Here is a 23,231-nt window from a genome sequence, read left to right as displayed (position 1 = left end):
CCATTCTTCTCAGAGTTAGCCACAGTTTGTTGTGGTCCACACTGTAAAATGCCTTTGCATAATCAATGAAACACAAATAGACATTTCTCTGGCATTCCCTGCTTTTAGCCAAGATCCATCTGACATTAGCTACAATATCCCTAGTACCATGACCTCTTCTAAACCCAGGCTGCACTTCAGGCAGTTCTCTGTTAATGTGCTACTTCAGGCATTTTTGGATAATCTTCAGCAGAATATTGCTTCCATATGATATTAATGATATTGTTTTATAATTTCCACACTCTGTTGGATCACCAGGGAGTCCTGGTGGCAAAAAGCTGCACTGCAATCCCAAAGGCCACAAGTTCAAGGCCACCAACTGCTCCATATGAGAAGCACAGGCAACCTCCTCCAGAGCAATTAACTGCCTCTGAAAATCCTCTGGAGTGTTAGCTATGGGTCGGTTCCAGTAGCATTAGTTATAGTTTTTCCCCCAGAATGTTTCAGCATTCTCACTCTTTTCAGGTTGTTCTGTTCCAGTAGTCTAGTTTACTTGATCCTTGATCTCTCATCTTTGCTTTAAAGAAATTGTTGATATTTGGTCTCCTATAGATGCTTTTTGTTTATTTTTATTTTTAACAAAGCCCCTACTAACTGGTTATTGTTTTATTCTCATCAAGTAAACTGTAACTCATAGTGGCACTGTGAACAACAGAGCTGAGCCTTGCTCCATTCTGTGCCATCATCATGGTCTCCTACCTGCTTGAGTCCTTGGTTACAATTACTGTGAAATCCATTTTATTGAGGGTCTTACTCTCTCTTTTACCTTCCAATTTTCCCAGAATGATGTCTTTTCCCAGGGACTGGTCCCTCCTGGTAACATATCCAGAGTAGGTGAGATGAACCTGCACTATTCTTGCCTCTTTATTTTGTATATCAACTTTATATCACTATATTACCCTCAGAAGATGGAATGCCTGTCTTTTCAGGGTATGTAAAAACAGGAATTATACCCCAGAGCATGACTTCTTCTCTCAGTGTTTTATAAAAGCTCAGGTAATTTTTTTGAGTTTGAAAACACTAGGTTTTCTTTTTAAAGTATTACTTAGTTTTTATTAGTTTTTTAATGTTTTTTTACATTTTGCACAAGGAAATCTCACTTATTTTTATGACGGTAAAAAGATATATAACAAAATACTGTTCATTGTGGTGTAAAGATATGTAAAAAACTATTTGAAAACTCAACATTGTTTTCACATGTGTCATTTAGTGATTGTATTTACTATTCACTTTATTACACTCAGCATGTTGGGAAGCACACCTTTGTCATTTTAACAAATAATTTTCACTTAAAAATATAAACTTAGGGAGAGAGGTGGACAGGGAGAAAAGTGCTACAATGAATGAATGGAAATCTAAAATCTCTGTAAATGTTCATTAAAATTAATTAAAAAAATATAAACAGCTCTAGCAAGAGCAGAGCTCAGGTTTCACAGTTGAGCTGTGGAACTGGAAGCAGCTCATTTGAGTCTGGATCTGGCAGATGGCAGGTGCATGACCAAACTTCTCGTTCAGTGATTATGCCTTCAGACTAAGGTTTCTCGGCTGCAGCATTCTTGACTTTCTACTCCCAAAAGTAACATGATTATTTCCTTAGGTATAAACTAACTACATAAAAATAAGCATTAACATTTACCACTGGTGTGCCTATGATTTATTTCTGCTTAATTTTAAGTAGTTTGGAAAATAGTTTGCATTTGAAATATAGTGTTTATTAAAATGCTTGTATTTTACTTTACAAAGTGTGTCCTTATATTTTTCATAACAATGTTAATTATTTGAACAGTTAATTATTTGAACAAGCAACCTATTAAGGACTGTTGTTGTTTTTAGGTTCCACATCATCAGGATCCTAAGAACTCGATGTATAAAGGTAGAAACCTTGCCCAATTTCACTCCATTCTCCCAATCTCTGCTGAGCTCAAGCCCATCGTTAAAGCCATTATTGGAGTCAATCCATCTCACTAAGGAATTATTAAAGCTTCTCAACTCAATGCTGTTGAGTGACTACCGATTCATAGGCGACACGTCAGGGGATTTTTAGAGGTTATAAATTGCATGGGAGGCGACTGTCTATCTTTCTTCCTCAAAGGTGTTGTGTATTCAAATTGTTAGGAAAGTGCCACTTTGAACTGACAGTGCAACACTCTACAGACTGTCACTGTAAGTTCTTGTGGTATAATACTAGCTACTTTTAAACATCTGATTAAGAATATTTAATAAATATCACTTTTTTAAAAAAGGAAAGTGGGTTATAAAATTATATTTATTATTTGACTCAATTATGTCTTGAGACTAAGGTGTGCCTAGTCCAGGCCCCAGTTTTTGAAATCACTTGCTATGCATCTGACAGCTTGACAATAGCTAAAGATGACAGAAGAAAGATCAATGCCTTTGAGCTGTGGTGCTGGAGAAGAGGGTTGAACATACCATGGGCTGTCAGGAGAACAAACAGATCTGTCCTGGAGAGGGTGAAACCAAGCTACTCCTCGAAGGCAAGGATTTTGAGGCTCTGTCTCACATATTTGGGGCATTTTGCCAGGAGGGACCAGTCCTTGGAGAGGAACATCATGCTTGGAAGGGTGGAGGGATAGCATAGGAGAGGAAGACCCAGAATAAGATGGATTCACTCAGTGACGGAAGAAATGGAATTACATCTGTCAGAAATGAGACTGGCTCAGAATAGGGTAGCTTTCTGAGCTAGTGTACAAAGGGTTGCTATGAGTTGCAGGTTCCTTGATGGCACATAACAACAACAAAATATTAAAAAGTTTACATGAGATACTGTTAACATATCTGCAAAAGGTAAATGACATCCACTTTCTCTAGTATTTCTCTATTTTTCACATGTCACAGAGTGAATATGCATTCTTCTGAAGTGATTAGAAATTACTCTGTGAAGATGTAATCAGAAAATCTACCTCCTTTCTCATCCTGTTCTGGATAAGGCCCCCCTAGGACACAAAGCTGAGGAAGAGATTGCTTTCTTTCCATTTTGCCATTCTATCCACATTAAGTACCTGTGAGTGTGGTTTCCCAGTGTTTCCTGAGCAGCTCTTCCAACAACTCGACCATATTTCTCCAGACATGGTCAAACACCTCTGCAGCCACTGTGTCTTTGATACAGTCATGAGGGGAGATGGGGGGAAGTCCATGTTTGTGCCACTTTCTCCCATGGTGCACTTTTTTTTGGTCAAGATATTCATCATCACTAAAGATAAAGATTCATTCTAGTTACTGAAAGTGTTGTTAAAGTTATAACAATACTGTCAATCTAACACGCATACATGTGTATACACTTATATATGTGAATAAGTATAGCATTACTTTTAAATTAGAAAATAACTTTTAATATATCTATTTTCAATCAAGGGGAAAATTGTTACTGCAAAAATACTTGAGAATTCTGTTCCAGAATTAAAGAAACGTTTGGTAGTGTAGAAACTAGGCTCTCCCTCTGCACTTTGAGGAAGCCAGGCATTGCATGCCAGAGCCCTGAGCCAGTGCCCTAAGCATGACGGGTCTATCCTTGTAGTATTGTCAGTTGCCATCAGCATGGTTAGCACCTACTCTCACTTTTTTTTGTCCTAAAATGTGAAAAATGAAGAGCAGTACTGCCCTGTAACATATATTTAATACTGGCAATCAGAAAACTTTTGGGAACGTATTACTTTAAAACAAAACAAAACATACACACAAACTTGTAAAGGCTTTTGTATAGTAATAATATCCAAATGTCGTTGCTATCTACATGCTATTTATGAGTGGGAAGAAACTCATAGCTCACCAACCAGTGGGTTCTTAGAGGCTGTAACTCACATAAGAGGAGATTCCTAGATGAGTTTGCTCATCTCCCTTCTTCAGAGGAGTTGATGGATTAGACCTGGGTCTGGCAGTACAACTTTGGGTTGGCAGTTCAATTCCTTACCACTAGGCCACCAGAGAGAGCTCCTTTTACTCAAATAATTATATAATAAAAATCAATGCCCAATAAATTAACATTATATCACAATCACCTGTTATGCATCAGAGAGTTGGACAATGACCAAGGAGGATAGAAGGAGAATTGATGCCTTTGAGCTGTGGTGCTGGAGAAGAGTATTGAGAATACCATGGACTGCTAGGAAAACAAATAGATTTGTCCTGGAAAGGGTGGTTCCTTGGAGGCAAGGATTCTGAGGCTCCATCTAACTTACTTTGGACATGTTGTGAGGAGAGACTGGTCCTTAGAGAGGGACATCATGCTTGGGAGGGTGGAGGGACGGCGCAGGAGAGGAAGGCCCTCTATGAGGTGGATTGATTCAGTGACTGGGATAATTGGGATGGGAGTGTCAGAGACAGTGCGATTGGTACAGGAAAAAGCGGAGTTTAGGGCTGTTGTACATAGGGTCGCTATGAGTTGCAGGCAACTCGACGGCACATAACAACAACAACAACAACAACAAAGTAAGATCAAATAAAATGGGATTTACTCTTCTTTTCCATCAAAAGCGAAATACTCTTCCATTTTCCCATCCACAGCATAAATTTCTTCTTCTAGGAGTGAGCATATTCTCGGGTCAGGAGTCCGTAGGCACCCAGGCCCCAGCAGAGCAGGCACTGAGACTGTAGTTGGGAAGAGCTGAGAGCCAGAGATGCACAGCCTAGAGGAGAAAGAGATTCTACATTGGAGGCTGACAACCATCACAGTCATCATACTTGATCAACATGAGGAGTTGATCACTAAGTTATTAAAAAAAAACCCAACAGAATTCCAAATTAAAAATCATTCGATACTGCATTTGACAAAGCATACAACTTAACACGGCTATAAATGTGTTTATGAAAAACAAATATGATTAGTAAACATTCACTTAAAAAAGAAATACTCCAAAAAGCTTGGATTAACACACACACACACACACACACACACACGCGCGCGCGCGCGCAGAGATGTCACAGTAAACTTCTTGACTCAGCATCAATAAGTGTTAAAAGCAAAAATTGCCGAGTTTATACCGTCTCTCTAGTAATGGACATCAGAATCAAATCCTTGTGAAAGTACAGAGAGATGTACCATAATCTTGTTGTTTTTGTTATGTGCCATCAAGTCGCCTATGACTCATAATGAACCTATCTCAAAATTCCCCCCTGAGCCAGTTCTTTTTTCTCTAACACACCTACTCCACTTACCCCAGTCACTGTGTCAACTCAACTCATCCAGGGTCTTTCTCTTCTGCACTGTCCCTCACCTTTCTAAGCATAATGTCCCTCCCCCTCCAAAGACTGGTCCCTCCTGGCTACATGGCCAAAGTATGTGAGAGAGAGCTTCAAAATCCTTGGCTCCAAGGACCAGCTTGGTTTCACCCCCTCTAGGCCAGATCTCTTGGTTCTCTTGGTGGTCCATGGTATGCTCAATGTGTTTCTCCAGCACCACAACTTAAAGGAATTGATTCTTCATCTATCATCCTTAGTCATCATCCAACTCTCTGATGCTTAGTAAGTATCTGTAAAGATCATGGCTTGGATAAGGTGCACCTTAGTCTTTAGGCTGACATACAGGGTAGAGCCTAACATACTCTTACACTATGGCCTTGAAATTATAGACTTACCACAAGGAGGCAGGTTTTGATTTTACACCTCACCTATTCTTCAAATTGCCTCTGGAATGGAAGTTGACTTTAATGTCATTGCAAATAAATATACCCATGTAAATATACACATATACATAAGAATTTGTGTATCTAGACAAATGCATATGTGTTTGCATATTATGAAGCCATGATACTACAGTGATTCAGTGATAGGATGCTAAATGAAAGGTTGGCAGGTGGAACCCACCAGCCACTTTATAGGAGAAAGATGTAACTCAGTTTATGTAAAAATTAGAATCTTGAAAACTCCAACTAGCACTAATCCTTTTTTTGGTTTGCTACACCAACCCTTCTCCTGTCATCTTTATTCACTGTCTTGTTCTCAGATGGATATCAGGTGATTGGGAAGACTATGGATTGAATTAGGTGCACCTTAAAAATATGGATTGATACAGTCCCCGTGACAACGGACTCAAATATGTCAATGATGATAAGGATGGCTCAGGATAGAACAGAGTTCAGATCAACTGTTCATAAGGTTGCTGTGAGTTATACTCAATTCAACTGACAGCACTTAACAATAACAACATAATAAAGGTAGGTAGATAGAGAAATAGATTAGATAGAGAGATAGAGATAGATAGATACATAGATAGATAGATAAATCGATAATAGATAGATAGATAGATAGATAGATAGATAGATAGATAGATAGATAGACATGTAAAGACTAAGGTCATAGTATTTTCAGTTGTTTCTTATGCATCTGAATATTGACCAATGAATAAAGACGAAAGAATAACTTATACTTTCGAACAGTGTGTTGGAAAAGAGTACTGAATATCCCATGGATTTCCCAAACAAAAACAATTCTGTCTTGTAGCTGTGCCACTACAGTGCTTCTGAGAGGCAAGGGTGGTGAAACTTTACCTTATTTACTTTGGGTATGTTGTCAGGAATGTTGTCAGGTGGATTGATTCAGTGACTGGGGTAATCGGGATGTGTGTGTCAGAGGCAATGAGATTGGCACAGGATAGAGCACGGTTTAGGGCTGTTGTACACAGGGTTGCTATGAGTCGCAAACGAATCGACAGCACATAACAGCAACATGTTGTCAGGAGGGAACACTACTTGGGTAAAATACATCACAGTGGGAAAGATGGAGAGTGAGAATAAGAGAAGAAGCCCCCCAACACGATGTATTGATACAGTGACGATATCAATGGTAGGGCAAGGTTAAACATAAAGTTGCTATAAGTTGAATAAGACTCATTGGTACTTAACAACAAGTATACACACACACACAGACACACACAGACACACACACACACACAGTTGTTGTTGCTGTTATGTGCCATCGAGTCACTTGCAACTCATAGCGAACCTATATACAAGAGCCCTAAACGTCACTCTATCCTGTGTCAGCCTCGCCGTCTCAAACACACTCATTCCCACCACTCCACTCACAGAATCGATCCATCTCATCCTCATCGAGGGTCTTCTTCTCCTGTGCTGTCCCTCCACTCTCCCAAACATGATGACCCTCAACAAGGACCAGTCCCTCCTTGCAACATGCCCAAAGTATGTCAGATGAAGCTTCAGAATCATTGACTCCAAGGAGCATTCTGGCTTCACCCTCTCCAGGACAAACCTACTTGTTCTCCCAGCAGTCCATGGTATATTCAACACTCTTTTCCAGCACCACAGCTCAAAGGCATCAATTCTCTTTCTATCATCCCTATTCATTGTCTAACTCTCTGATGCATAGCACGTAAGTGCAAAGACTATAGCCCGGATCAGGCTCACCTTAGTCTCCAGCCTAATGTCATTGCTCTTCAGTACTCTTGAGAGGTCCTTCACAGCTGATTTTCCCAATGCAATTTGTCTCTTGATTCCCTGGCTGCTGTTACTGAGAGTACTGACTGTGGAACCAAGTAAACGAAAACTGTTAACTATCTCAATCTCTTCACCATCCATACTGATGCTGCCAATTGGCCCAGTGGTGAGAATCTTTGTCTTCTTGATGTTGAGCTTCAATCCATATTGAAGACTGTAGTCCTTGACCTTCTGCAGCAAGCACTTCAGCAAGCAGGGTTGTGTCAACCACATACTGCAGGTTGTTGATGATTCTTCCACGAATCCTGATGCCACATTCATCCTTGTACAGCCCAGTGTCTCGGATGATCTGCTCTGCATACAGATCGAAAAGGAATGGAGACAAAATACATCCCCGAACGACCCCTCTCTTGATTTTGAACCATCCAGTGTCTCCCTGCTCTGTTCTGATGACTGCCTCTTGGTTCAAGTATAGGTTTCGCATCAGCACAATCAAATGTTCTGGGATTCCCATTCTTCTCAGAGTCAGCCATAGCTTGTTGTGACCCACACAGTCAAAAGCCTTTGCATAGTCAATGAAGCACAGATACACATTCTTCTTGTATTCTCTGCTTTCTGCCAACATCCATCTAACATTAGCTATAATATCCTTAGTACCACGACCTCTTCTAAACCCAGCTTGCATAACTGGAAGTTCTCTGTTGACATATTGTTCCAAACGTTTTTGGATCATTTTCAGCAGGGTCTTGCTTGCATGTGTTATCAATGATATTGTTTGATAATTTCCATACTTTGTTGGGTCACCTTTCTTTGGAATGGGAACAAATATCAATCTCTTCCAGTCTGTCGGCCAGCTGGCTGTCTTCCAGATTCCTTGGCACAACTTAGTGAGCACATCCAGGACAGCATCTGTTTGTTGAAATAAATCAATTGGTATGCTGTCAACACCTGGAGCCTTGTTTTTTGCCAATTCCTTCAGAGCAACTTGAACTTCCTCCTTCATCACCAGAGGCTCTTGCTCATATGTTATTTCATGACATTCTTCTGTGTCAGTCAATTCCTTCTGTTACAGTGACTCTGTGTACTCCTTCCAATTTCTTTTGATACTTCTTGGATCATTTAACATTCTACCCAAACTATCTTTAATTATTGCCACCCGTGGCTTGAATTTGTTTTTCAACTCCTTCAGCATCACAAACGCTGAGTGAGTTTGGCCCTTTTGATTTTCTGACTCTAGCTCTCTGCACATTTCATTATAGTATCTTGCTTTGTCGTCTTGAGCTGCCTTTCGAAATTTTCTGTTCAGCTCTTTTATTTCTTCCTTTAGCTTTGGCTTCTCTGCATTCTAATGCAATACTCAGAGTCTCATCTGACATCCATCTTGGTCTTTTCTTCTTCTTCAGCCTTTGTAATGATCTTTTGCATTCTTCATGGATAATTTTCTTGATATCTTCCCAGAACTCATTTGGTCTACACTCACTGGTGCCCAAGGCACCAGTACACACACACACACACACACACACACACACACACTTGTACACATAGTTTTGTGTGTTTAAAAATTTCAAATCAGAATTCGTGTGTCATAAAAATGCAGAAGGATAAAGATGTGTAGGGAAAGAGGGGCATTAATCATGAAGTTGTACAATTTGATGGGTGGAGAGGGAGGGAAATTGGAAGAATCTGTTCTGGAAAACAATGTATTCGAATTTTGCAAATACACTAGTATAATGAAAATAAAATATTGACAAAAAACGGCACTGTACCTTCCTACATGTCTAACTTTCCAGATAAGTGGAAAGATAAACATGGACTAGATACAGGTGAAACAATTATTACTAAAATAGTTACAAACACTTATCATAAGTAATCCATTAGACATACTTGCTGACACTGCTGTTGGGTCCACAAGCCTGGAGTGAGGGTCTCTGGGGGACAGAACGAGGCCTGCTGCCCTCAAAGTGCTGGAAGCCTTCATCAGTTGGCAGGATGAGCTGTCGACCTAACACTCTGCAAAGGAAATGAAATAAAAATTAAAAATTACTAAGGGTTTTGATAGGAAATGGGGAAGATATCTTGAAATTTTAAAATAGGATAACATGATTCTGATGGCATGTGTATGGAGTGGTAAGAGGCACACTGTGCATGAGAAGCAAATGGTGTCAGGGAGAAAACTTGAGCTTCTGGGAGCAGCACAGACCTGGTCCCAACACTGTTACTAACACTGACTGTAAGTAAGGTGGTTTTTTTTTTTTTGCTTCTATAAGTCATTATTTTCACTTATGTGTCTGTAAAATGGAATAATAATAGTTACCTGGTAGAACATTCTTGACAACAGTTAAAGAAGAGGGTTCAGATTTTTTGTTCATGGGGTTGTCATGAGCTATAGTTGACTTGATGTCACTTAAAAAAACAACAACCGAACATACTTACAGATAATGTGTGTACCACGTCTAGGACATTACTGATCACAGAAAAGTTGTCTGTGTTAGCTGAATTACCACAGTGAAGAAAAGAACATTAATAAAGACTTAGTCTATGGGCTTACACATTACCTTGTGACCTTTCCTTTCCCTGACCTCATCTCCTTTATTTTTATCTTAACTGTGTAAGACAGCACTCCTCCCATTCTGATGGTAGAAGTGCAAGTGTCTACAACTAGTAACCTAGCAGACAACCTAAGGACATGTCTTTGAGGCAGGATTAAAAAGAAGAAAAACAATGTATATGAAATTGATGAACTTTGTATCTGAACTAGTATAAAATTAAAAAAGAGGGGGAAATGTAAAACAGAATGTATATGCATAATTGTATGAAACACAATGTATATGAATGGGGAGAAAAAGAATAAACAACTATGAGATACCATCTCAAAAAAGAAAAATGACTTTGTGACTGTTGCTATGTGGCATCGGGTTGGCCATGACTCACAGTGACCTTATGAAAATTTGATCAAAACTTTGCCCTATCCTGCCATGCTCAGGGCCACTGTAGCAGTCACATGTCAAGATATCTTTTTTAAAGAAAAGTTGTCTGACAGCAGCTAATGGAAACAACTAGAAAATCCACACATAAATGAGTGTTCTAATGTACTCAGCCAAATATAAAACAGAGAAACTTCATTTGGCTGGGATGGAATTTTTCCTGGGTAGGTCGACTGCCAAAAGAACAAACATATCTGTCTTAGAAAAAGTGCAGCCAGAATGCTCTTCAGAGGCGAGGATGGTGAGACTGCATCTCACAGACTTTGGGCATATTATCAGGAGGGGTCAGGCCTTGGAAAATACATCATGCTGGCAAACGTAGAGGGTCTGTGAAGGAGGGGAAAAGCATCAACAAGATGGACTGGCACAGAGACTATAACAATGGGCTTTCGCATGGCACAGATTGTGAAGATAATGGTTCAGGATCAGGTAGGGTTTCCCATGCTGGATATATTGTCTTTGTGAATTAGAGTTGACTAGACGACACCTAGTAACAAAACAGGTTGGCGAGGTAACTGAAGGAAGACAAGGTGTTAGACCAAACCTAGACTCCCCATCTTTGACATTAAAAAAAAATCTTCTCCTACATAAGGAGCGTAAATTGTGCCCATGACACAAGGAAATACATGTGAAATCCACCCATCCAATGGTTCTGCCCCAAACTGTCCTCACTGCTGAGGCAGGCTCTCATTGCTCACTCACTGGTGAATTCAAAGGGGAAGGATCAATTCTATTGCTCTTGCAGTTTTTACATATGCAATAGCATTCAAAGGATGAGCGAGAGTCGCTTCTCACCAGTCAAAAAGTTCTTGTATCTGGTAATGTTTCAGTGAATCATCAGGTACCATTTTAAAAAAAGGATGTGATTTCTCAGTAAAGAATATATGTACTGGGTATATCTTTTTACTGGAGAGTGTTTTCCGTAAAGATGGGTTGATTTTAAGTCCAAATCAAGAGTGAGTGGTTCCAAAGCCATTCTAGAAAATTCTGTTATTATCCATTTCCCTACCTCAGGTGGAGGGACCTTCCGGCCCACTCACTGCATTCAGCCAGGAGATTCTGGGTCTGAGCGCTTACTTTGCCTTCAAATAACATTTCTTCGACTTCCCAGAATAACTGCTGCACTTTCTGAGCATTGCCTTTGTCAAATTCCTAAAATAGAAATGCAGATTAAGGCACAAGAGTAAAAAATTGTACAAGTAGGAGCTTCACAATCAATAAAGTTTATACCTTTTTTTTTAAGTTTATACCTTTTAAAATAACCCATAATATGGGAGTATGGCATGATAAAAAGAATGTGGACCTTGTAATAAAATAAAAGTGCTCAGATTATTTTCTCTTCTAACCCCCAGTTTCTTTAACTATGCACTCATTAATTTATTGTCTTTGAGTAGTAGCAGCCAATTCATAGATGGCTCTCAATTATGTTTCCCAGGCTGTAAATCACACTTGAAAAGAATTCTCCCTTGGCATCACAGGTGGATTTGAGCCTATGACTGACTTTTGGGCTGGCAGCTCAACTCCCTATAAACTACATCTAAACTGACTAGGTAGAAACGAACAATAACATACTAAATTCCTGTCACAGGATCCATACAAGAAATCATACTCAAAATATTTAAGGGTTGCTATGTGGAAATAATGAAATTATCAACAGCTAAAAGGTGTGGTGAGATTGCTGTTGTTGAATGTCAACTCTTCGCTAACTTTCTGCAGGTTTTCAAAGGCAGTAAATTGCATAGGAGGAGACCACCTAGTCTTCACACAGGGAGCAGCTGGTGGATTGAAACTGTGTTAAAACTGCAGCACAGCCTCTCACCACCAGCCCACCAGAACTCATGAGTCAAAACTAATTAGGTGGCAACTCGCTAGGTAACAACAAAGTTGATGAGATTAGGAGGCCTTAGTTTCCCATTTTACATTTTTTTCTTTAAAAACATTTTTTAACCATAAACACGTATTCCTTTTCGAATTGGTAAAATGGTATTTTAAAAACCACAGAGTGGTTCATCGTTGACAGTTGTAGTCACTGGATTATGTCAAGCATCCCGGGACGTACATCATCTCTCCAAGAGTATACGGAGCTCCTCTCTGTAGATAAGCCGGTGGTAGAACTCTGCGTCCCTGACCAAGGGTGGTGTGCCTCCGTGGGGGTGGCGGTTCCACTTGATGACAAAGATGACACAGATTCACTAGGGGAGCAAACAGGAACACATCAGAGCAACACTGACCAGGACGAGGTGATCTGATTTTAAGCCTTATATTTTTCTTGGTTTTTATACTCAGCTGCATGTGACCTCTAGCTCAATAGGGTTGCCTGAAGATCTGGGGAAATAAAGTAAGAATCCTTCAAAAAAAAAATTCACTGAGTATTTACTTTCTTCCTTTAAATAGATTTTTAAAAAAAATTCACAGTAAACTAATTTTAAAATAACACACTAATTTTACTTTAAGTACATTTAATTTCACAGTACATTAATTTTAAAATATTCCACTAAATTATGAATAAAATAACTTTTTCATTACAGAAACCCACAGCCAATCAACCCAGCAGTTGTGCTTCCTTTATTTCACACTGCTGAAATGTTAATTTTGATACTGGTAACCCTGTAGAACTGACTACAACTGTCCTATAGGGTTTAGAGGCAGCTGTTGGCCTAGTGGATAGAATTGTACTGTCAACCAAAAAAGGATGTAGTTCAAATTCACTAGCTGCTCCAAGGAAGAAAGATGACCAATCTCTTCTGCCACAATTTATGACCTCTGAAAACCTAATGAAAGTTCAGCTAGGAATAATTCTGAATGGACAGCAACCAGCAACCATAGGGTTTCTAAGCCTGTAACTTCTGTGAAAGCAGACTGTCACGTCGTTCTTCTGCTTAAAGGCTGGAGAGGTTAAAATATCAACATTTCAGTTAGGAAGAGAGTACTTTAACCACATGTCACCAAAACTCCTCCCATAAATGTTATGGACATATTGTGTGTGTGTATATGTGTGTGTGTGTGTGTGTGTGTGTGTGCACGTTTCTTTTTTTTAATTTTACATTGATTTTAATGAAAATTTACAGAGGCTTTGGATTTCCATTTATTTATTTGTTGCACTTTTCTCCCTGCCCACCGCTCCCCCTCAATTTGCTTTTCTCTTTGAAAAGTAAAAGAAAAAATACTTTTATTGTTATTTAATCCCTCCCCCCAAGTCCACTCCACTATGCTACTTTCGTTCTGGACTCCTGTTAAGACAGTAGTATCTAATCACACATTTTTAAGGAGAAGTAGTTAATGAATTACTTCTTACCAGGTATACTTATCGATGGCTTTCTGCACGTTACTTGTAAAATGTGTAGGCAAGGGATCTTTGTTTTTCATAGAAAAACTGTGCTTTTTAGATCCTTCTGAGATTCCTCGTCTGAAAATAAAGCAATATAACATATGAAGAGTCTCAATAATATGAAGACAAAATTTTACCCATTAATGGTTCTAAAAAAAAAATCCTTTTTGTATAACTTGCTTTTCTGATCTTGTTCTGTCAGGCTGTTACGCATCCTATGTGCCTTCCACATACATACACCACATAAAACACACGAGCTTTAAGGTCTTGCCATTTTGTCTCTTTTTTTGAGTCAAGGTTACCATGAATTTACATGCAAACTTTGTGTTAATTAAAACAAAACACAAACAGCTCTTTGTGGTACTCAAACTTAGAAAATTAAAAGCTATCCAAAATTCGAGACAAATACAATCTCCCTCCAAGGCACAAGGCTTGGCAAGGGAAACACAGACTGTATTTTGGCTCCAATCTACCCTGTAACCAGGTGTCCTTGTACTTCGCATTTCACAAACCTAACCCATTCTCCTGCCCAAAACCGTCAGTCTCACATAAGTTCTGAAATCTAAATCACTAAACCACACAAGTGACTGAAGTTGCACAAGCCTCTAACTCATTTAGTTTTCACTGGCTTGTGTGTAACTTGAACTTCATTGTTTAAATTTTAAAATAAACTAGAACTAAAGAAAAAGAAATCTCTAAAATAAATTACTAATCTAGTTGAACATTAATATGTCCCTTCAGTGAACTTCTGAAAACATTTACTTCCCTTTAACCAAAATGCATTCCTTATGTTTAACAGTAAGCAATTTCTATTCTTCCACTAGACCTGCTTACCATACAAATAGAACAGATTACCTTAAAGCAAAGCAACAAAACAGGGCGGGGGGACGCTCAGAATCCTTATGTTTTAATATTTCTACACCATCTCACTAACATGCATTTAATTTAATTATTTTTGTCTTCAGTTAAAATTGTACCTTAACATTTTCAACATTTGAATTTACATTTAAAACTGTTAATGCAAGAGAACTAACTCTGTCCTTAATTATACAGCGATAGTCCTTTAAGAAGGAGCTCTGGTGGCCTAGTGGTAAGGAATTGCACTGTAAACCCAAAGGCTAGTGATTTAAATCTACTAGCTGCTCTGTGAGAGAAAGATAGGCAATCTCCTTGAGTGTGATTACTGCCTCTAAACCCCCTGGAGTATCAGCTCTATGGATCAGTTCCAACTTGAGGGTACAAATAGCCACAACAGTCCTTTTAGAAAGGAACTCTGGTGACCTAGCTATAAGGAGTTGTGTTGACAACTCAAAGGCAGACAGTTTGAACCCACCAATTTATAACCTCTGAAAAATCTGCTGAGTTTTTAGCAGGCTAAATTACAGCGTCTGGAAAACCTATGAGTTGCTTCTGACTGGATGATATATAATGACGACAACAACATTACAAAAGCAATTTTAAAAAGATAAATTGTTATGAATAGAGGTTAGTAAGAAATTCTACTTATATAGGTATCTTGTACAAGACATATTATTGTTAGGGAGAAACTTTCATGCTTATAATAAATTGCTTTATTTTTAACCGTACTAGGTTATTTTAAACCAACACACATATACATAACAAACTAACCTTTTTTATTATTTTTGACCCTTCTTTTTTTAATATAACTTGTAATATAATGCTCATTACATAACAGATGTCTGATGTTTGTAGCAAGAATAAGCAAAAATTGAATTGGTAGCTCAAACACTCAATGTCATTCTGGTCTATAACTACTCTGAATTTTTATACTTTATTTCTTTGTAATTTATCATTTACATCTAGCTCAATCAACACTCTTGGTACCAGCAACCAGGAAATTAAAAGGAGAGTTGCTTTGGGGAAAGTCAGCTGTCAGAGACCTCTCTAGAGTACTGAAGAGCAACAATGCCAGCCTGGAGACCAAGGTGTGCCTGATCCAGGCCATACTCTTTGTAATTACTTGCTATGCATCAGAAAGATGGGCAATGACTAGGAATGACAGAAAGAGAATTGATGTCTTTGAACTGTGGTGCTGGAGAAGAGTACTGAATATCCATGGATTGCTAAGAGAATAGGTTTGTCGAAGAGAGGGTGAAACCAGGCTGCTCCTTGGAAGCAAGGAGTCTGAAGCTTTGGCCGGCATTCTTTGGGCATGTTGCAAATCCTTAGAGAGGGACATCATGCTTGGGAGGGTGGAGGGGCAGTGGAAGAGAGGAAGATCCTGGATGAGATGGACTGACTCAGTGTCTGGAGTAATGAGGGTAGGTGTATCTGAGACAGTAAGGTTGGCACAGGTTAGAGCTGGGCTTGGGGCTGTTGTATAGGGTTGTTATTAGTCACAAGCAACTTGATGGCACATAACAACAACTGCTATAGGTAAGCATACAAATATTTCCAAAATGAAATAGGAAATCAACTAAAATTATATCGGATAGATACACTTTGAATATTAAGAAACATACTGTATATGGTTAATTTGTTATCAGGAAATAATAGAAATGTAGGAGTCGAAATCACAAAAATATTGCTGCTGTGTAAGTATACATGACACAGGATAGGGCAAGGTTATGATTTGTTGTTCATAATGAGTCACAATCTATCTGGTGGCACATAACAAGGATATCTACATAATAACAAAAAAAAAAGATAAGACTCTAGTTCTGCCATTAATTAGCTGTATGCTTTGAGCAACTTATTTGTCCTCTCTGAGCCTCAATTTCCACATCAGTAAATAGTGACAATATTGTCAACTTGGTTCAGTGTAAGAATTAATCGAGATAAATTATGTAAAGTGATGATGTTGTTGCTGCTGTTAGGTACTGTCGAGTGACAATCTATTCATAGCTGACCCTCCAATGACTGTTCAGAAGTTGTAAATCACATGGTAGGAGATTCAAACCTTGTACCTTTGGTTTGGCCAGTGCAACTCCTTACCATTATGTCACCAGAATAAAGTGTCTATGTTATTGTTGTTCTGTGCCTGTCTATGACTCACAGCAACCTTATGAACAACACACTATCTTGGTCCATCTTCACTATCTCCACAGTTCTTGAGCACATTGTTACAGGTATCCTGTTGAAGGTCTTCTTCTCTTTCATTGACTTTCCATCTTTCTAAGCATGATGTCCTTTTCCAAGGACCAACTCTCCTCCTAACAACATGTCCAAAGTAAGCGAGAAGAACCTTCACCATCCTTGCGTCCAAGGAACGTCCTGGTTGAACTTTCTCCAAGACATACTTGTTCTTCTGGCATTCCTTGTGATGTTCAGTACTCTTCTCCAAAACCGTAACTCAAAGGCAACAATTCTTCCTCTATCACCCATATTCACTGTCTGTCTATCCGATGCAAAGAAAGTAACTGCAAAGACCAGAGCTTGAATTAGGTTCAACTTTGTCTTTAAACTGACATCATTGTTCATTAATATCTTGAAGTTTTCCTTGACAACTGATTTTGTCAATGCCACACATCTTTGGATATCTTGACTACTAGTCTTAAAGGTGTTGATTGTAGATCCAAGTAAGATGAAATTGTTGACAACTTCTATACATTTATTCTCCTTCTCCTAAGTTTGTAAGTTTATTTTGCCTTTCCCCCACATGCTTTACTAGATTTTATTTTTAGATCTGTTTTACTCCTGCAGAAAAGTTGTGCAAGTACAGTTTCCATATACCCCTCTCTCTGCATGCTGGCTCTGCTGGTAACATTTTGCATCCCTGTCAGACTCTTGTTACAAATGATGAACAAATACTGTCATATAATTATTAACTAAAGTTCCCTGATTAAATTCGGGTTCACAATTTGTATTATACAGTTTTACAAGTATTGTTACATTATGTGTCTACTATTATAGTATTATGGGAAACATTTATTTCACTGGATCATGTGTTTAGTAAGACATTGCAAGACTCTCTTCCAACATGGCTGTACCTCTTTGCATTCTCACCAGCAATGGATCAAAGTTCCAATCGTTCCACAAAGTCACCAGCATTTTAGAGTTGCCTTTTTCTTTTTAAATTATTTTGGCCATTTTATTATTAGGTCCATTTTTTTTTTTGGTACTTTCTAGGGCACTGTAACATTGTACTGGGAAGATCCAGACACCTTTTTGTTATAATTGTTTCTGTGCACCATCAACTCAGAACTGCTCCATTGTTGACTCTCCAAGGGGTTTTCAGATGCAGAAAACTGCATGGGAGGAGAATTTCTCATCCTTCTCCTACAAAGCAGCTTGCAGATTCAAACCATGTACCTCTGGGATTGCAACACAGCTCCTTGCTACTAAATGGAACACAAAAAATAGTGTATGACACAAAAAATGTTCATTATTTGTTTAAAAGATTAATAGGCAGAAATTAAATTAGTGATTTTTTTCCTCCATAACTACTTAAGTATTTATACTTCATAGAAAAGACTACACTGTGACTAAACATTAACATATCTCCCCATTTCAAGACATTGCTGGACAACATTTTAGATCTTACCAAGAATGAGCTCTGTGGCCTAGAGGGTAAGGAGCTGCATGCACTGCAGCCCAAAGGCATGTGGTTTGAATCCAGCCACTCTGAAGGGAAAGATCAGCTATTTCCTCACATGTGATTTACAGCCTCTGACAACCCACTAGGTCAGGTCTAAGTTGGATCTTATTCAACGACACATAAAAACAACTATAAAAATTCCGTTTTCCCCAAAGCTGATAACCCCTAAAAATGACGTTTATACACAAATGAGGCCCCTGCCTCACACATTTCCACCTCTCCTGACTAAACTTTGCATAACTTATAAGCTAAAGTCACTAATCAGATACATGTTAGTCGATTTGCTTTGTTTTCAATGAGAAATAATATCTTTCTCTAGAAAATCCACTCTTATTCTGAAAGGGAGGGAGAAGTATTTTCAAATCAAGAAGAAAATGATTTCCAAAAGTTGTGATTACATAAACTTTTTACATTACACTACATCCTTTCTTTCTAAGAGCAACACTGGCACTGACTTCAAAGTGTAGGTGAAGTTGGGAATTCTTGAGGATGTGGGCAGGGAAAGCGGAAGACATTATCTATTTGTACTATTAAACAGCTACCATAAAATACAATCTACTTTCACATCCTTTTCCAACTTTTTTCCCTCGTAGCTTTCCTTTCTTTGCCTCCTGCAAAGTTTCTTTATATGTCAGGAACTTGTGGAACTTCAGGATTCAGTAAAAGACTTACGTTTAAGTTTCCCACTGAATTCAGAATAATTCCAAAGAAAGTGGGTGAAGAACAAATGAAGACCAAAAGTTCAGTAACAAGCTACAGATCACAGAAAAATAAAGGGTGAAAGTGGGCTTGAGGCACAAGCCACCTAATCTGCCAAGTCTCTTCAGGAACGTGAAATCACTGGCATTAGAAATTTAAACCAGAACCACTGAAATGAATACTTTTTAAAAAAATTTTATTTTTAACATCTTCTTTTGACCCTTCAGTTTCTCTGTCTTTTAACCAAGCATTGTATTATTTGTTGCATGTATAATGTAAAAAAAATTAATTTCCTGTAAATTATAGATTCCTCTATAGGAGCTCTGGTGGCTTAGTGATAAGGAAATTTACTGTCAGTGCTAAGGTATACAGTGCTAATTCACCATTTGCTCCATAAGAGAAAGATGGGCGATTGCCTTCCTTGCAATTATTGCCTCTGAAAACCTGGGGAGGATCAGCTATGAGTTGGTACTAACTTAACGGGGCATAACGACAATATATAATATCTAGGGAGGTTTGGTAATACAGTTCACAGGGACTTACACTAGGCAAGCTCCTGTGGATTTATAGTCTTGGAATTCCAATGCACGTTCAACCATGCGCAGGTTCTGACTTGACAGCAATAAGAGATAATCTATACGAGGACCCCTGGTGTATATTCCTCACCTAATAACTTCTAGCAATAGCCATGAATATAAATCGGAATTCACTTGCCGGCAATAGATTTGGTTTTCTTGGTTTTGTTTTATAAAACCCTCCTTGAGGTGCCATGAACCTGACGAACAAGATCTGAACCTTACAGTTCCTGCATCATCCTCACCATCCCCATGAGCTCTACCAAGTTCAAGCCCACTGTGGTAGTCACTGTGTCAAAACACCTTGTTGAAGGTCTTCCTCTCTTCCACTGACCCTCTACCTTTCCCAACATGATGATTCTCTCCAAGGACTGATTCTTCCTGAAATTATGTCCAGATATGGTAAGACAAAGACACACCGTTCTTTTCTCTAAGGAGAACTCTGTTAGACTTTCTTCAAGATAGATTTGGGTTTGGGCAGTTCATGGTACATCTAATACTCTTTACCAACACCACAATTCAAAGGCATCAGTTCTTTGCTTATAAATCCTCCTTTGAGCATTTACAGCCTTGGAAGATATTTATGAGTCCAAATGAGTGAGAGTTTTGTTTGATTATTTGAAAATACAGTCTACAAAGATATCTTCAATGTAGTGGATCAAAAGTGAGTCATTGCCATCAAATTGGAACCGCGTCATAGCAGGCATGCCAGCAGGTTTACCAGACTGTAAATCCCACTGGAAGAGACTGCCCTAGAGTTGCTGGTGAATTCTAACTGCCAGAGAGATACACAGCATTTGGCCTTAGCACCACAACTCCCTATGGACCAAGTCACCAGAGCTCCTTCCAAGGATAGGATGTTGTTTAGTGCCTTCAAGTCCACTACTGCTCATTATGAACCTATGATTAATGGTTCTGAATCTTACCCTAGTTTGTGCCATGTTCATTCATGATCTCTGACCCATGCGAGCCCACTGTTACAGCTACTGTATCAATCCATCTCACTGAGAGTCTTCTCTCTTACATTGGCTTTCCACCTTTCCAAGAATGCTGTCCTCCAAGCAGCATTACTCCTTCTGAGATTGGCCCACCCTCTTTAGAACATGCCCAAAGTATATGAGGTGGCCAAGAACCTAGAAATACTTCCTAAAATGCCAATGTGCTTTAATATCAATCCACCTTATTTTACATAAAGCATAGGCATAGTCGCTTTACACAAGTTCATGTAAGCATGGCTTAAATTTTAGAAAACATTAGAAACTTAAGGTTGGTACCTTTAAGACTGTACATTTGGAAAGGAGCTCTGGGTGTCCTTGCTTGACAGATGAAACCACTGAACTATATTGAGCTATTCTTCAGATACAGCAGAGCTATGGCTGAGTTCCTCTGTCCATGAACTAGGCCTTTTCATTAGTCAAGGAAAGAGTCAACTATTTTAGACTGTACTATTTTTTTAGCTAACTACTTTTACTTCAGCTTAGTGGTAAGGAGTTGCACTGCCAAACCAAAGGCCAGTGGTTCAAATTCACCTCTTGCTCCATAGGAGAAAGATGAGTAATCTCCTCCTCTGCTATTTACAGACTCTGAAAACCCTCTGTAGAGTCAGTTCCAAATCAGGAGAAAAATGGAGCACTTTCTCCGACCCAATTTTCAGCCAGCAAATGAATGGAATTCCAAAATCTCTGTAGATGTTCATTGAAAATAATAATAATAATAATAAATTTAAAATAAAAAAAAACCAAAAAACTTGCTGGAGTCAGTTCAGGGTCAATGGCAATTTTTTCTTTATAACTGTATCTTCTACCACTTTAGCATATTCTAATGATAAATTGTGATCACATTTTTCAGTCGTATTTCTGCCTAAGAGGAAGATCTGATTGTCTGAGTGTTGTAGTTAGAAGGGGTCAAAACCAAGGACTGCACTTGTGACGCATTTAGGATCCTGGACTCTCAGGAGTGACTATCAGGCTGTTACTCTTTCCCACATAAATCTCCCACACTGACCTAATACAAACAAGTCCCATAAGCAACCCAGGCTCTTGGGATTAATTGAGAAGTGATCTCTGAGCAAGTGAGTAACTTCACTTAATGAAGGCCCATGATGTTAGCACGCATGATTTCATGAATGGATGCGCAGAAACCCAAATCAGACTTACACCAATTCGCAGGAGGAAGCAACCACGCAAGGCTGCCTACAAATGTATGATAACAACAGATAATCTGGCTCCAGTAGCTCTCCCACCTCCCCTGCCTGGATCGCACTTACCCAATCACAATCAGCCCCAGGCCTTGGCTGGAGTCCCCTGGGTCCCACTCCGCGGAAGGAGGCCTGGGCACCATCCGACCCGGACACGCTGTGCGGGCCCCACGCAGACAGCTGGCGGCCGGGCGCCTTCGTGCCCCTGGGGCCTGGATACCCCTGCCACCCAGACCTGCGCCCCCACCCCTGCTAGCTCTGCGTATACAGCTGAGTGGGGCCCGGGACAAGCGAGCCTCCAGCGGCGCTGTCCTGGGCGCTCCCCGCCGGGTCTGCGCGGCCCATGGGCGCGGCTGCTCGCAGAGCGCCCCGCACTCCGTCCCCCTCCAGAGCTTGTTGACCCCCAAATGCCAGATTACTGCTCGGCTGACTACACCTCACGCTCCCTTCTCGCACGTTCTTTCCTCTCCCTCCACTGACTGGGGTACCCTGCAGAGAGAACTGGGCCGGCAGACAGCGTGGCCACCGGCACCCCCTATTCCAAAGCCGGCCCGCGCTCCCCACACCCACTGGCCCCGCCTCCCTCCTCCTTTCCGCTGGCTTTCCCAGGCACCAGGCCTCCGGAAAAGCACGAGTTTCCACCCTCCCCCTGCAAGGAGCCAGATTTCATAATCCAGTGACCACAGCTTTGGCTGCAGGCCAGTCCACCTCTTAGCGTCCGCTCACAGACCCCCTTTTGAGTCTCCAGTCTGAGGTTTTTACTTCCCTCCCCAAACTAAGCTTAGGCAAGAGGGTCTGCCCAGACAGGTATTGGTTGCCCTTAGTTATTCTACATAAAATTTTAATTCACATGAAAAAGGTGAAGGACTACAGAAACAATTTCACCTGGGAGTGAAATTGAAGTAATGAGCATTAAGGTTTTCTTAAAAAAAGTAAGAGAAGCTTAGAATTGGTTAATGAAAGGTGAAAATTATGTTGATGGTCACTATAGATTTAATACTGCACCAAAATATACATCACTTTATCTCCTACTTTTATTTTAAAATAAATGTATTATCTTACACAACTCAATAACATTTCAATTAACACAGAGCACGCTTGGTTTAAATATTCAGACCTAGTAATAAATGCTTGTTTATGGTTATACCAAAACCAGTGTTACTAGACTCTGTTTTGATAGAATAAAATTGCCACTCCACCATTTTCATAAAAGAAAAGAAACAGTGAAGGATGAAGTTGTGATAATGTTTGCTTGCTAGCTGTTCTCAAGCTTTCGTTTTCAGTACAACTTATCTGGGGGCTAAAACTGTATGCTTTTCCTCCCTAAAAGGTATTGAATAAGTATAATTAATAGTGGCCTAGAGAGTGGCACGAAGCTGTGCTGCAAATTCCGAAGGCAAGAGGTAACGTTCAAGGCCACCAGCTGCTCCAAGGGAGAAGGA

General features: G+C 39.6%; 1 protein-coding gene across 1 annotated transcript in view; it reads right to left on the bottom strand.

Moving 5' to 3' along the window:
* Window positions 1–21,911, bottom strand: part of FAM149A (family with sequence similarity 149, member A) — a 41,151-nt gene extending 19,240 nt beyond the window's left edge. The window contains exons 1-7 of the mRNA XM_006882261.1: window positions 21,859–21,911; window positions 13,728–13,838; window positions 12,492–12,624; window positions 11,442–11,584; window positions 9,333–9,458; window positions 4,512–4,682; window positions 3,060–3,250 (exon numbers count right to left, since the gene is read on the bottom strand). Coding sequence (XP_006882323.1) covers window positions 3,060–3,250; window positions 4,512–4,682; window positions 9,333–9,458; window positions 11,442–11,584; window positions 12,492–12,624; window positions 13,728–13,798 — 835 coding nt within the window. The 5' untranslated portion in view covers window positions 13,799–13,838; window positions 21,859–21,911. The remainder of the gene's footprint in view (window positions 1–3,059; window positions 3,251–4,511; window positions 4,683–9,332; window positions 9,459–11,441; window positions 11,585–12,491; window positions 12,625–13,727; window positions 13,839–21,858) is intronic.
* Between the last annotated feature and the right edge of the window lie 1,320 nt (window positions 21,912–23,231).

Source organism: Elephantulus edwardii, unplaced genomic scaffold, assembly GCF_000299155.1.
Source record: "Elephantulus edwardii isolate Elephantulus edwardi_28Jun2011 unplaced genomic scaffold, EleEdw1.0 scaffold00018, whole genome shotgun sequence".
In the NCBI taxonomy this organism is placed as follows: Eukaryota; Metazoa; Chordata; class Mammalia; order Macroscelidea; family Macroscelididae; genus Elephantulus; species Elephantulus edwardii.
This window is presented reverse-complemented; position numbering and strand designations above follow the sequence as displayed.